The sequence below is a fragment of the Lygodium microphyllum genome, chromosome 5, assembly GCF_053477565.2.
Source record: "Lygodium microphyllum isolate KBCC chromosome 5, Lygodium_microphyllum_v1.1.10, whole genome shotgun sequence".
Classification (NCBI taxonomy): Eukaryota; Viridiplantae; Streptophyta; class Polypodiopsida; order Schizaeales; family Lygodiaceae; genus Lygodium; species Lygodium microphyllum.
Genome location: NC_141139.1, coordinates 19357974 through 19373908, shown reverse-complemented (window position 1 = coordinate 19373908; position 15935 = coordinate 19357974). Strand labels below are relative to the sequence as shown.

Sequence of the window (15935 nt, the reverse complement as noted above, 5' to 3'; positions counted from 1 at the left end):
ACAGCTAAACTGGAGTTCTTTTTCTTTGCTTTGGGTAATCTCTTATGACATTCATCAATATAGTGACCTGGCTTCTTGCAATAATAACATTTTCCGAATTTTTAAGACTTTTCTATGTCTTGGACAGCCTTATTTGATGGCTGTCCAGCATCACCCTTTTGCTGGTTTTTTGCATTTTGCTTGACTTTTCCTTTACCTTTGAACTTGGAAAGCATAGCCACATCTTCTGAACGCCAAGCAACATTCTTTCGAGTTTGTTCCTCTTGCAACAAAAGGCATTTTAACTCCACAAATGTAAGGGGTTGCTGCTCCTTCCTCAAAGACAACATCAAAGAGGTGTGGAAACCAAGATATAACTCTAGAAGAGAGTTCAATGTGATGTTTACCAATTCATCATCTTGAATGATTTCATCCACATTGAGCAGTTGCTCGCACAAATCTTGCATGTTAATAAGGATTTGTCATACTATCACCCTTATCCATGTTCACATTGGCCAACTCTCTACAGAGATAAGATATTTTGGCCTTGTTATGTGCTCCAAACATACGGTCAAGTACATCCCATGCTGATTTTGAGATCTTACTGTCAGAGTGCAGCGATGCGGAAGCGTGGGACCAAGACTAAGAAAGAGAGAACGCAGAGAGAAAGAGACAGTGGAAGATGAAGATCTGCTGTATAAAGTGTGCTGTATACAAAGATATGCAGATATGTACAAGGGCACAGTGCGCGGGACTGCGTGTCTCCACCTCGACGATGCAACTTGCTGTTCACCTCGAAGTCCGCTGTAATTTGCACGATCTCCAACCTGAAATCTGCAAACAGAGATGTAATCTGCATGAGCCTCCAGCCTGACACCTGAGATCAGTGATGTGAGAGACTGCAGAAGATCGGCTATATATAGCCAGAAAATGGGCGCCACAAATAGGCAGGTTGGCTGCATTTAATGCAGCCGACTGGTGCAATAACAGGTCGAACTGCCACGTGGCAGTCCGACTGGCTGCCAGGACAGGATCTGATCGCTAACACTCCCTCTCAAAGCCTGGGCAGGGTAGAAGCCTGAGGGATCTGGCATGTCTCCGAAGTAGAGCCTGGGGAAGCGCCTTCATAAACAAATCTGCAAGATTGTCCTCCGTCTTGCAGTACTCCACAGCGATGGTCTCATCCAGAAGCTTCTCTCTGATGAAGTGATACTGGATTTCTATGTGCTTCGTCCGGGCATTGAAAACAGGATTCCGTGCCAAGGCAATGCAACTCTCATTGTCACATTGCAGCAAAGTAGGACGAGTTTGGGGGTAGCCAAGCTTCTCCAACAATCTCCAAAGCCACACAGCCTCACATGTGGTGGAAGACGCAGCCCGATACTCCGCCTCAGTAGACGAAAGGGCTACCGTGGGCTGTCTCTTGCTACTCCATGAGATAACACTTGCACCCAAGGTAAAACAGTAACCTGTTATAGACTGCCTATGGTCCACATCACCAGCCCAATCTGAGTCGCTCCAACCTGCAAGGACAAGATCTGAACCACTTGTGCCTGCTGGACAATGAGTCCCTAAATCAGATGTCCCCCTCAAATACCGAAGTATCCTTTGGGCAGCCTACCAATGCACCATCTGAGGTTCACTCATGAACCCCACCAAGAGACCAACAACAAAACAAAGATCAACACGAGTGTTGAGGAGCCAAATCAATGATCCAATCAACTGACGGTAGCGGGAAGCATCCGCCATGGGAGAAGCTGAATGTGAAGTGGCCTTCCAGTTCGGATCCATAGGAGTAGAAATGGTCCGACAATCCTCCATTGCAAAAGAAACCAAGAGCTCCTGTACATATCTCTGCTGAGAGATGAAAATCCCCCTTTGAGAGTGATAAATCTCATGGCCCAAGAAGAAATGGAGTAGACCCAAATCCGTCATCTTGAACGTCTGATATAAAGCTGCCTTCGTCTCTTTGACCTTCTGTGCATGATCACCTGTGACAATCAAATCATCAACATACAACACAAAAAGCACACAACCAACCTCGGAAGTGTGTATATAAAGCTGCGGATCGGCCTTGGAACGCCGATATCCCAACTGTGACTGAAGGAACGAATCAATCTTCTCGTTCCATGCATGCGGAGCCTGCTTGAGGCCATACAAAGCCTTCTTTAACCTGTAGACTTTCCGATTTGAAGATCCAAAGCCAGGAGGCTGCTCTACATAGATCTCCTCCTTCAAATCACCATTGAGGAAGGCCGACTTCACATTCAATTGGTAGACAGGCCATCTCCTATGGCGAGCCAAGGCAAGAACAGCTCGAATAGTCGCCATACGAGCAGTGGGGGCAAAAGTATCATGACAATCAATCCTTGGGCGCTGTGCAAAACCTTTAGCAACAAGGCGAGTCTTGTGCTTGTCCAAAGAACCATCGCTAAGGTACTTGGTCTTGAAGACCCATTTAACGCTAATCACCTTCTTATTCGGGGGGTGTGGCACGAGATATCAAGTGCCATTCCTCTCAATAGCCTCCAACTCGGCTTCCATAGCTTTCTTCCATGGTGCGGACTGTAAAGCCTCCTTCACGGAGGTGGGCTCTCGATCCTGCATAATACGGGTCATCAAACAATAGTTAGAGCAAACAAGCTCCGTAGAATGTGCCTGGTGCCTCCGTGACCGCCGCGGACCATCCTGCGGTCCCCACTCCTAAGGACCCCCCTCGATCCCTGAATCACGGAGTGTGTCACGGGCCCAACGAGGAGGAGGCCGGACCTCTTCTCGTCTCTCTCCATCAGCTGAAGACTCTGGGATATCCACCGGTGGTAACTCCTCGAGGGTGACCGGTGGAACAATAGACTCTGTATCGGAAACAGAATTGGAATCAAAAGGCACAGGCTCCAAAAGAACTGTCTCGGGAGCCCAACTCTCCCTTGGATCTCCAAGAACGGGATGCTCCTCACCCGCTACTATGGCCGGAACCTCCACGAACTGCACATCTCGACTGGTGTACACATCCCGCTTGACGGGATCATACAAACGATAGCCTTGGGACTGAGAGCTGTAGCCAATGAGCACCTGTCTTCGGGAAGCTGCTTCAAATTTATCACGATAAGTCTTGGGAATGTGAACATAGGCATCACACTCAAAAACCCTAAAATAAGAAACATCGGGCTTAGTCCCAAAGTAAGCCTCAAAAGGTGTCATCCCATCAATGGCCGAAGTGGGGGATCGGTTAACGATGTGGATTGCAGTAGCCACAGCCTCGGTCCACAGAAACTGAGGTGTTTGTCGGTGCTCCATCATGGTGCGTGCCATCTCGATCACACTTCGGTTCTTCCGTTCAAGAATGCCATTTTCTTGAGGAGTGTTGGTGTTAGCAAACTCCTAGTAGATACCTTTATCTACACAAAAACGAGCAAACTCATTAGAAACAAATTCACCACCCTTGTCAGATCGCAAGGTCTTCAATCGCCGGCCTGATCGGTTCTCCTCAAAGAGAAGCCAATCCTTGAAGTGGGAGAAAGCTTCTGACTTCAACGCCAAGAAGTAGGCCCATGCCATCCTGCTGTAGTCATCTATGATCAACATGAAGTACGAGCTTCCTCTCAAGGACTCGTTCCTCATAGGGCCACAAAGACTGTAGATACAAGCTCCATCGGTGAAGAAGACCATCGCGAAGCTTTGTTGGGAATTGCATCCCTATGCTGCTTCCCACAAATGCAGGAGACGCATGGTTGTTGGCTCACCACTATTTCCGGCAACCCTCGAACAAGTTGTCCACGTGACGCCCTCCGAAGATAATCATAGTTGAGGTGACGAAACCGAGCATGCCATAGCACTGATTGTGTCTAGGAGGTAAGAAGAAGAGTAGGGAGGGCGGTAGAAGACGTCAATTTGTAGATGCCGTTCTCCTCATATCCCGATGAGAGAACCTTCCTTGACCCATGATCAAGGACTCGCACCGAATCACTGTCAAACTCCACCAAAAGTCCAAGTGAACAAATCTTATGAACCGAAAGTAGATGATACCCTAAACCTGGCACATGCAAGACCTCTGAGGTATGGGTACCACCATGTCCATCTGGAATAAGCTACATCTTACCTTGTCCTACAATAGACACCGAAAAGCTATCTCCAATGAGAATCTGCCCACGCGAAGGTCGCAACTAGGCAACACCAACTGATGAAGGAGTCATGTGCCGGGAGGCACCACTGTCAACGATCCACTCTCGAGCTTGGGGAGCTGTCATCACAGCATTAGAAGCATTCAGTGTAGAGTCCTCAATGACAAGTAGATGAAGAAACGCAGCTGATGAGGGTGCAACCACCGCTCCAGAATCCTTCGTGTCCTTCTTGTTGGTGTCCTTCTTGTCTTTGTCAGGGCAATCCTTCTTCTAATGGCCAGTCTTACCACAAATATGGCATGTGGATTCTTTGTCCTTGTCCTTCTTTGACTTGTTGTCCTTCTTCTTCTTCTTTTGGTCCTTCCCCTTCTTCTGAGAGGCTTGACTTGTCAAGGCTTCCGACTTGGAAGCATACTGTCCCTTTAGTTGTTCCTTTTGGTCCAAGACCATAGGAACCGGCTCTTCCCACCGAAGAGTAGACTCACGCCCCGAAGCAATAAGGGTGGAGTAGAAAGCACCGAATCGTGGCGACAACTGGGACAAAAGTGTGATCGCCATGTCTTCGGAGGAAATCGGCTTCCCCGCATTCTGAACCTGCATCTGAAGCTGTCTAAGCTTGTTGATGTGCTCCCGCAACGAAGAAGACTTGTTCACGGACAAGGTCTGCATCTGCACCTCCAAAGAAACCCGCTTCATAAGGGTCATCCGGTTATACATCTGGTCAAGCTCTAGCCATATCTCCCGAGCCCCTGTCAAGTGCTCGATGTGGGCTATCATGGCTGTAGTACAAGATAGAAAAAGAAAAGAATGAATCCGAGCATTCAGTTTGTCCCAGTGAGACTGTGCCTTGGCCAACTCCGCACGAGTATCGGAAGAGAGTTTGGACTCATCTCTCACCGAGGGCCGGTCGATCTCCTCCTGTACAAGCTTCGCCAAATCGTAGGACTCAAGGATGGCCAACATCATCACGCGCCAGATGCGGTAATTGTCTCCATCGAGCTTTTGATCTGCGGGAAGAGCCGGTAAGACAGGCACCTTCCGGTCCATGATCGTCTGGAACTCCAAGTCAATCTCTGTAGACATCTTCACCTGTAATGCCTTTACAAATGCAAAAGCAGCCCCCTCTGATTGTGAAAACGCAGCTTGCTAGGGCTCTTGCTTCCGCGTCCCGAACCTTCTTCACCCGCCGGAGGCGATGAAAAAGCAAAACCTGCACTTGAAAGCTGAAAACTCAGCCTTCCTCCTCTTCAAACAGCAGCAAACAGCAGCAAATCCACCAACTGGACTCCTTTCCCGCGCGCCCACACTCGCTTCAGCCTTGTTCTGATGCGCAGCCCTCCCGCTCGCCCTCGAATGCTGGAAACGCAGCCTTGTGTCGCGATGGAAACTCCTCTTCAGGTTGGTTCTTCATTCAGTCAGCCCTTCTACACTGCTCTGATACCATGTCAGAGTGCAGCAATGCGGAAGCGTGGGACCAAGACTGAGAAAGAGAGAACGCAGAGAGAAGAGAGAGAAAGAGACAGTGGAAGATGAAGATCTGCTGTATAAAGTGTACTGTATACAAAGATATGCAAATATGTACACGAGCGCAGTGTGCAGGACTGCGTGTCTCTACCTCGACGATGCAACCTGCTGTTTACCTCGAAGTCCGCTGCAGTCTGCATGATCTCCAACCTGAAATCTGCAAATAGAGACGTAATCTGCACGAGCCTCCAGCCTGACACCTGCGATCAGTGATGTGAGAGACTGCAGAAGATCGGCTATATATAGCCACGTGGCAGTCCGACTAGTCAGTCCAACTGACCAGTCCGACTGGCTGCCAGGACAGGATCCGATCGCTAACACTTACAAGATCGGATGTGTGGAATGATTGATCACTGACATGGCAATCAAAGAAAGTGCATGTGCATCTTTTGAGTCTCAACTTCTCTGATCCTCGTTAGGAGGGAGAGAAGGGGTAGCAGTACTAGTTGTTCTCTAGCGTTACGTTGAGGTGCTTGAGGTGCAAGACTTGTTGGTTGTTGCAAATGACCTGTAACATAGTCTCATAGGTCCTTTGCTACAAGAAGGTTGGGGACCATAAAACTCCAGAACGGGTAGTTTGATCCATCAAGTTTGTCCTCTTGAGTGAGGACACCGAGGATGTTGTTTTGATCATTAGTCCCTTAACATGCCATACTGTTAGTGATGGAAAAAAATCTACAGCCAAATACTTCTCTCTTGATGTAAAGATTGTATTCCTTGTACCAAAAATCCCACTAGGACTTTCTTCCTAATATTTCAAAGAAATTGAAAAAATTTGTGCATTACAGCTTGATGGTATGTTAGCCAAAGCCAAAACATGGTCAACAGACCCAGATACAAGCAAGGGATAGAGATTGCCATCCTTGGCACCTTGGACAAAGACAAGATTTCCACGTGTAATCTTCCATGCGGAATCACCAAAAGATACATGATCCTGCATCATTCAACTGTTCAGCAGAGAGTAGGCTTTTGGTCAAAGCTGAAACATGGCATACATCATGCAAAACAAAAGTGCTGCTTGAGATAAATTGCAGTCTAATATTATCAATGCCAATAATATCCAATGCCTAGTCATTTCCTAGTCTCATAGAATCTATCATGTTATGATAGGAATGAAACCAATCCCTATGCGAGGTAACATGGAAATAAGCCCTCAAATCAAGTAGCCAACATTGAGAAAAAGTGGACGAGACATAAGCACACTAACTAACATGAAGAGAAAAAGCTATCGAGATGTAATCATCATCAAACTCAGGCTCCAAGGCATTTATCTCCCAAATTTTCACGTTGAACTTACTAGGAACAATGCTATGAGCATAAAATTTTTCCTACACTTTGCCCATGCCTTTCTCTTTGTGCTCATCATGGCGCATCTTATGGCAATGTGGCTGAATATGATTGTGCTTCCCATAATAATGACATGTAAGAGAGGCCTTACAACCACGGGACTTACTATGAGATTGCTCGCAAGATTGAAACCTTTGTGAGTCTCTACCATGCTGGTCATAAGAGCTCTTAACATAATGTCTTCCCCTAACAGTCAATGTATGTGAAGTATGGGCTGTATCCACATTCGTTCTATATATCTCCTTTGTGAGTAAGGCACCCTCAACATCCTAGAATTGCAAACCATTCTTAGGCATATTAGCACATATTGGTAGTACGGAAAGTGTCCCGCAATTTGGGAAGTGTCACAAGCAAGAATAAATGAGAAGGATTATCCTTAAACTCAATGCCTTGTAAAGTCAATTAGTAAAATCGAATGAAACTCATTCAAATGCGTGGACATACTAGTTCCTTCCCTCATGCAAATGTTCATAAGCTGTTTCAACTAATACATCTATGAAGCAAGACTTTGCTTGTCATAAAGATTGTATAGTTTTTTTCATAATTGCCAAGCATTATCTTCAAGTTCCACAACATTGAAATAAACATGTTCAGACAATGACAATACAATAGTGGATTTACATAGCTTATCCAACTCATCCCAAGTATCTTGATCAATGCCTTTTGGGCTTTACACTCTGGTTTTCAAAGGTCTAATTTGCTTCTTTTGAACCAGTATCTACCATCTGTGCGTCTTCCAATAGGTGAAATTTGAGCCATCAAGCTTTTCAATATTGAAAATAGTACTATGATTTGAAGAACTAGCCATGACAATATACCAATGTAAAATACAAGAGAATGGAGTGCTGTAAATGATTGCAAATCAGCCCCCAAAACTCAGCCAAAACAGGAGAAAATACCAAAGTATAGAGCTGTCCACCAACTACAAGCAATAGGCTACCAAAGTACAATGTTGGCTCTCCACCAAGACAATGATGAAAAACTGTGATTACAACAGTGCTGAAATAAAGACAACAGTATATGTCAATCCAACTGTGGGCAAATAGCCAAGAAAGCAAGCTCCCATTGGTAGGGATATCCGAGTAGTAACCAGGATATGAAGAATGCATTTAGTAGTGACTTAGCATAGACTACCGATACCAAAGATTGTCACGAACTCAAAGTGTCAGTAAACCATACATCCCATAAGCATATATATCACTGACAAAGTGCTGACAAGGGTAAGTGTTGGTGTCCAAAGCATATGAAATCAAATCAGTCCACAAGCGGAGATAACTGTGTTTGATAGCATACAAAAGAGCATATACATGAACCAAGAGTCCCATTATCTCAAAGAACCATGCTTTGCCAAGTAAGTACAAGTATTTCCCACTGGAAGTGAATCCAAAATTCAAAGTGAGCAAGCAAAGCTTAAGACATATGCATCAAAGTATCCGGAAAGCCTAAGTGTATCACAAATACATCCAAGAGCATAGGTGTCCAATGAAGCTTCAATACCCATAAGTAAGCATAAAAGCTCAAAGCGATTGATCAAAGCCCAAGTACATCAAATGTAGCTCAAATCCAAGTGTCAAAGCATGTCATAACCATATCCGCGATCATGGATCAATGCTAGACATCACATAGATATGTAGCATATCTGAAATACAATGTAGGCACAATAGACATTCAAAGCATGAAGTTCATTGTTGTATGCTTGTTATCCAAATTGTTATGGTAGCAATAAACCTTTGCAAAACTAAGGTAATCAAGCTCTAAACAATCCAAATAGTATTCCAAAGCATAACTGCACAAACCATAACTGTTTTGCTTGGTGTCCAAACCAAAATTGTTTTGTTCTGTGTAAAATAGAGAACTGAAAATTGCACAGAGTCAACTCTACGAGTGTTCAAATCTATAGCTCTCATCACATTCTTTGTTTGTAGATATAATACACCTAAATGCGATGTCATATGCAAAAGGTATCGCCAAACTATGAAAGTGCTGTCAAGTTACCATAGTTGTCCGCGACTTCTACAACATGCTCTGTATCCACTCAAAATGGATAGAATGGTGCTCCTTAGCTCAATAAGGCTTAGTTAAGTCCTAGGAAGCTTGTCGACAAGCTGGGAGCAAGTTGGAATAAGTTGAGAGCTTTGAATCCAGGCTAAAGAAAATGATGAAGAAGCTCCTCAAATGGTTGATTCTGATACCAGTTGAAAGGTAGAGTTGCCAAAGAACTTGTTGAGATACCCCATGAAAAACTCGAAAAGAGTCCTTATCAAACTCAACTATCAAACCAAGAGTACAAATCTAGCTCACTAAAAGTAGATGATGCCCTAGACCGAGCACCTTTGATGTGTGAGCACCGCCTTGCCCATCTGGAATCAGCTATATATCACCTTTGCCTTTGATCAGGATCGAAGAGTTGTTATGTATGAGAATTTACCCATGCATCAAATGGATATGGGCAATACCATTTGAAGGAGTCATTTGGCGGGAAGCACCACTTTCCACAATCCACTTACAAGACTGTGGGGCCAATATCGCTACATCAGTGGCCATCAGAGAAACATTCTCTATCACTTCCAAATGGAGGAAGGAGACCAATGAAGGAGTCACCACCGCTTTTGAGTCATTTGTAGTCTTCTCCTTCTTGGCGTCCTTGTCCTTCTCGGAATAATCCTTCTTCCAACGACTTGTCTTGCCACAGATGTCACAAGTAAACTCCTTGGCTTTGTTCTATTTGGACTTTTTCTTCTTCTTGTTATTGTTGTTCTTTCCCTTCCATAAGGAAGATTGACATAACGCCTTTGACTTGGGAGCATTCTGACCTTTGAGTTGTTCCTCCCGGTCCAAGAGTATCAAAACCAACTCCCACTTAAGAGTCTCTAGCTGCCTTAAAGCAATCAAGGCGGAATAAAATGCACTAAATTGGGGAGTTATTGCTATGTTCTCTGAGGTAATCACATTTCTTGTATTCTAGACTTGCATCTGCAATTACCGAAGCTTATTGATATGCCCGTGTATAGAAAAAGACTTCTTGAGACTCAAAGTTTGTATTTGAAACTCCAAAGACACCCCCCTTCATCACGGTCATCTGATTGTTAATCTGATCTAACTCCAACCATATCTCCCGAGCCACACTTGATCGAGCCACAGTCAAGTGCTCGATGTGAGCATTGATAGCTAGAGTGCAAGAGAGAGAGGAAATAATGGATGCAAGCATTCACTTTATCCCAATGTGCCTGTACCTTCATCAACTAAGCTTTCTCATTAGTAGAAAGCCTAAAGGCGTCATCAGCTGTAGGATAGCCTATAGCCTCGGTCATGAGCTCCGCCAAATCATAGGACTTCAGGATGGCTAGCATCATTATCCACCAAATGCGGTAATTCTCCCCATCAAGCTTCTGATTTGAAGGAAGAGCAAGTAACACAGGGACCTTATGGTCCATAATATCTTGAAACTCCGTGTTGAGTTTGGTAGACATTGTCAACTAAATAACTTGCACAAAAAGGAGTAGCCCCCTCTAATTGCGCACATGGTGCCATTGCCTACTAGGGCTTTCCCTGCTTAGCTATTGTAAGGCAATGAAAACCCAAAATCTACTCCGAAAAAGGTTGAAAATGTAGCCTTCACTCCCTTCCTGTGCTTCACCTGTTCGCCTCACTCTCCAAAATACTGTAATGCAAACTTTTGTCACTAAGAATCCTGGTGTTTAGGTGTGCCTACGATTACTTAGCCCTTCTACATTGCTCTGATACCATATCACTGTGCAGCGAATGTAGAAGCATATAGACAAGGCTGAAAGACAATGAGCACGAGAGAAGAGGGAGAGAGAAAAGAGATTGAAGAATGTAGAAATCTGCAGTCAATGAATGCTGAAACGAAGAAGGCTGATATACAAACAGGCTGTCAAAGCATCTCCTCGAGCTGATCTCTCTCTCCACCACCTGAAAGACAAGTGAAGTGGGCAAGCAAGCTGTCAGATATAAATAGCAAGAAATATGGCCATAAAGTAATTAAGGCGACTAGGCAAAAGTAGCCGACCAGCAACCAAATATGGTCAACTGGCTGCAACAATGCCAAAAAAATAGCAATCAGCTATAGAGCTGCCATGTGGCATCGCCGCTTGTCCCAAAACTATCTGACTTGCTTGGTAAATGGTGCCCGCACTTGGTGACTTCTGAAAATGCTCAAAAGTGACAAGAAATGCATAACTATGTCCAAGAGAATTGATTGTACCCGGTCTAGGGATGACTAAATCTCTAACAATGATGTGCACCCTTTGTCCGATATCCTAGCTGTTTTGGGGTGGGATGCCTTGGGGTAAAAGTGAGATTGAGCTTTTCTTTGAGCCCTTTCTTGGTTCCGGGTTTGGGCCTGAGAGGGCATGTTGAACTAAAAATGCATTACAAACTGATTAGCTCTTTAAAACAACGCCAAACCATGCAGTCCTAGAGAGTTTCTATGTCTCATAAGCAAAACCCTAATTTGAGAGGATCCTTTTGCATCTATAAATAGACAAGTTGCCCACCATTAAATCCATCCTTGTCATGTAGGCCATCAACCCTCTTCCACTAGCTGGCTAGCCCCCAACGACTATTGCTATGTGGCCTATAGCTGTCATCTAGCCTCCCAATGCTGCCAATGATCAAGAGTTATCATCTTCAGTGGGTCACATTGTTGTGTTTACCAGTTCCAGCCCAAGAGATTGTTGCGTTCTGGTTTCTAGCTTGTTGCGCTTCTATTTCCAGCATCGGCCTGATTTGCGTTTGCATCTACAATAGGTTGTTTTTGTGTTTTCAACACTTTTCTTCATCACTCTCTCTCGAACTGGTGGTTATTGTACTTGAGATCTATTCTTCAGAGGACGAGACACATCAACCCCTCCGTCAACTTACTCCCATGAGAGCCACCAACTATTAGATAGCTCTACCCTTGAGCATTTTGTACATCCTCTCATTCGTTTAGATCATTGATACACTCACTTCAAAGTTTACTTTCTTCTCTTTTTGTGTTTGTTTTTTTGCGTTTTGCCTTCATTGCATACTATTTGAGTTATTGTGTTTCAGTTGTGTTCGTACATTTTGTGTTTTCTCTATGCAAACCCTAGCATATCTTCACACTCACAAGGTTTGGAACAAAGGCGCGAGTGTCGCAGTTCAAGGAGTCATAAATTTTGAGCACAAGAAGGGTTTCATGTTTGTAATGATAATTCCATGAGAGGTAGGTTCACTTCCGGGTAGGTAGTAACATGTTACTAAGAGAGGTTAGCGGTTTGCAATAAGGCATGAGGTTGTGGACACGGAACCTCTATTCACTTTTAGGTAGAGAAGGTCCAATTAGTCTAAGGTGAATGCATAAATCAAGGACTGGTCAAAGGCCAAAAGATGGGTAGGGTGCCGAACTTTTGGAGGTTAGCTGAAGCTAAATGAATCTAAGAAAGAGTGCATGCAATGGAAGGAGAGAGAGGGCTATGTATCAGAAAAAGGAAAAGGGCTAAAAAGGGGCTTAGCCTAACTTAACCTATTGTTGCCTAAAGAGGCCTAAGCAAGGAGTTACCTTAACAGCAACTAGCCTGTGGGCCGGACTTAAGTGGCCAAAAGATCTAGCTAGAGTGGCCTAAAATAAAGATGAGACTAACCTAACCTAAAGGAAGGTAGCTTGACTAGCCCATTGATCCTGAAGGTAACTTAGGATTCCTCACGGTGTAGCCTAAAGGAGGACGAGTTGAACCAGCTAGATAAGCCTCCCTCCTATGATGGAGAAATATGTAGAGGATCTATGGCTGCTGTAGGTGTTGAATATTGAAGGATTAGAATACCACTCCCATTGAGCCAATATTGATGGTGAAGGGTAAGAGGACAACACTGATGGTGATTGCTTTGGGAAAGTAGGCCAATACATCAAAAGTTGGTCTGTGTCACATGTGATCTTAACAAAACCTTGCTTAGGTGTGGTTAGCAGCTAGCTTTGATAGCATGCAAGGACACTAGGGTTTGTAGGGGATTTTGGCACCTTATTTCACCTTAAAGCCACAATTTGTGATTATGCTAATCACACATCTCTTCTCCTTATGAGTGGTCGGCTTGGAGAGTATTTGGCTGTTTTTGCTTTGTATTGATGTCCTGATATAGGACCTATTACCTTGATCTAGTTTGACTGAGGAGTTTATTGAAAATTTTCTATTTGGGACGAAAAGATCTACTTGAAGGGATTATTTTCTTTCTTGCTAATTAAGATAAAAAACTCGATTTCACTATTTTTACTAGTTGCTAGTAGTTGTCAATGTAACTTAGAATCTTATAGATCACTATAAAAATGCGGGTAGGGAGCTAGATTGGCTCCTGGTTGATAAAGTCACAGCTTTTGCCCTATCATAGGGTTATATTACAGTCATGTGCATTAGCTGAAAAACTTGAGAGTAAGCCCCCTAACATTCAAAGTAGGTTTGATGCTCCTGCACAGCATGATTGTTGGGATTGCTTTCAATTTGAAGTAGTCAAAGAAAGATGTCACACTTATAAAGACCCATTGCTAGTATATGCCCAGTGCATACTTTGATTGTTCCAGACATTTCTCCAATATCCCCTCACTAGAGATTTCTATCTCTCAGGTTACCATACAACCTCGCACCGAGTGAAATTTCACTCACCATAAATTTATAGCTGACCTCACTTCAGAACAATCTCTTGCACAGATATGTATCTTAATTGGCCTGCACATTCAATCCCAAAAATTGTCATATCTTTCACATCGAAGTGCTTTATTCTATGTTCTTCATAAATAGTGAGAACCTTAAAGTGTCTATTTGCAGCCATACAAGAGTGTGTTGTCTGATACTGTGAAGTAGCATTATATTATTGCCATCCAGATAATTACTGTCGATTGCAGCATCCCTTCTGTCATGAGTGAAAACATGTGATCTAAGCTATGGGTGAAGACTTACGTGATGACACCATTGTCCAGCTACTGAAGCACACCATTCATTTCTCTCATGGACCTGGCTTCTCAATCGGCGATCAGGAGATGAATAGTTGGTGCCATTGTTGCCAGGTGTCAGGAGAAATCAGCCAGGGATTACTTTGAAGGTCATGAAGTAAATTATTCACAGCCTGTGCCATATCACAGGGCTACAGTATACAGTTACGTGCCTTAGCCTGAGTGATCTAAGTGATCTTATTAATAAATACCGAGCTAGGACGATCCATGTGCAGAGCATTGGGTGTTCGGGATAGTGAGTTGACCTCTTTCGAAATTATGATACTCTCTATCTCTCTCAATAGGTAATAGTATTAATTACAGAAAAAAGTACAAGATTACAAGATGCAGGATGGCTCTGTGTCCATGTGCAGAGCATTGGGTGTTTGGGATAGTGAGTTGAGCTCTTTCGAAATTATGATACTCACTCTCTATCTCTCTCAATAGTTAATAGTATTAATTACAGAAAGAAGTACAAGATTACAAGATGCAGGATGGCTCTGTTTGTGTGTTGTGTGTGTGTGTGTGTGTGTGTGTGAACCTTATAAATTGTTTCAATAGAGATGTTGAAGAAGCTTGTTATGATCTGCCAGACAGGATTATGGCTTACTACAGTCGCTAATGGAAAACTTGGGTACCTTTTGTATTGCAGTCTTGACACAAAAGAACGTTGGGAGCGCAAAGGCAACATGTGACATTGTAGTATGCTGCATTATATCGATTAGAGGTTTGTCACAAAATCTTGTCCCAATTTTGGGTGGGTCACAAAATTTGATCGAATCTCTTAGAACCTTAATTGAAACGCACTCCCATTTATATTCCACAACCTTTGGTCTTTCAGTTTGGTTTGTTAATCTCAAGAACCGTATTGGTTGAATATTTGCAGCATCTTGTGCTTAGCAAACGTTTGTTTCTTTAGAGTCACCTGCTTCTCCTAGTGTCTCTATTAATATTAATACATAGCGCCAAATTGAGTCTCTCCAAAATCTGTGTTCCTATTTTGTCTATTGGCAGCACTAAACATTTTACTGGGCAAATATTTGTTTACACCCTTCATCAACCTTTTAGTTGTGCATATGCATGCATACATACATGGATATTTATTTGTAACTGTGTTGCCTACATGCATATGTCTATACAACCAATACTCACAAAAAACAAGGGGGCATTGTCATGTGCAAGAGTGTTACCCTTAGAGAGAGAGAGAGAGAGAGAGAGAGAGCCATTTTTTGTAAATTCTAAAACTAAACTCTTCTTTCTAGGAAAGAGAGATTTCCACACATAAATCAAGACTAAGTGGATCACTTAACTAAAGTTAATAGTGGGCTAATTTTTTGGGGGTGTGCACCACCTTGTCACTGTACCATTGTATAAGTATATTTCCTAAAGGGCAATGCTAACAAAGCATAAATGTATCACTCGCATATATGTACGGATACACATGTAACTTCTTGAATAACATGCCAAACTAAATGCCAAGAATGTAACCTTTTGAGCAAAATTTGAAATGACTTTTTAATGTTGTTTAACTACTATAATAAAAGCTTGACATTGGCTAGAATCTCTTTTTCATACATTAGATAGATTTATTTTAAATTTCAAGGCATTATTTTTCTTTAAACACCCATCAATTTTAAAAGTGCAAAGGTCTTGACTTATCACTTTGCATCTATGGAATGTCATGGAATGTAAGCTTTATCTTGATCAATCTAGACTTTTAATGCATTTCTATGAAATTTTATCTCTAGTTTTTCTATTTGTTTTCTATTCTTACCTTGGTAGCTCCTTGTGAATATATCATGTGGTGGAAAATTATAATTTTATCTTATATTTATCCATGATCAAAGTCTAAATAGGCTTGCACTTAGTATTTGGTGGGGGGTTCTTTATGTTAGGTATCTTATTGGTTGAATGTGTAAAGCATTTAACAAAGTAAATGTTTATAGCATTTAACATATTGTAATATTATCTTTTGCATTCAGTGTCTTTATGATATCTTT

The 15935-nt window shown here is 43.0% G+C and overlaps 1 protein-coding gene across 2 annotated transcripts in view; it reads left to right on the top strand.

Moving 5' to 3' along the window:
* LOC148035571 (uncharacterized) overlaps positions 1-15440 on the top strand; it is a 40590-nt gene extending 25150 nt beyond the window's left edge. Inside the window, exons 5-6 of one of the 2 annotated variants that reach the window (XM_087677536.1) lie at positions 14588-14662; positions 15198-15440. In XM_087677536.1, coding sequence (XP_087533662.1) covers positions 14588-14630 — 43 coding nt within the window. In that variant the 3' untranslated portion in view covers positions 14631-14662; positions 15198-15440. Of the gene's footprint in view, positions 1-14587; positions 14813-15197 lie in introns of those variants that run through there. The other variant, XM_087677534.1, reaches the window with a different exon arrangement.
* Positions 15441-15935: the final 495 nt, after the last annotated feature.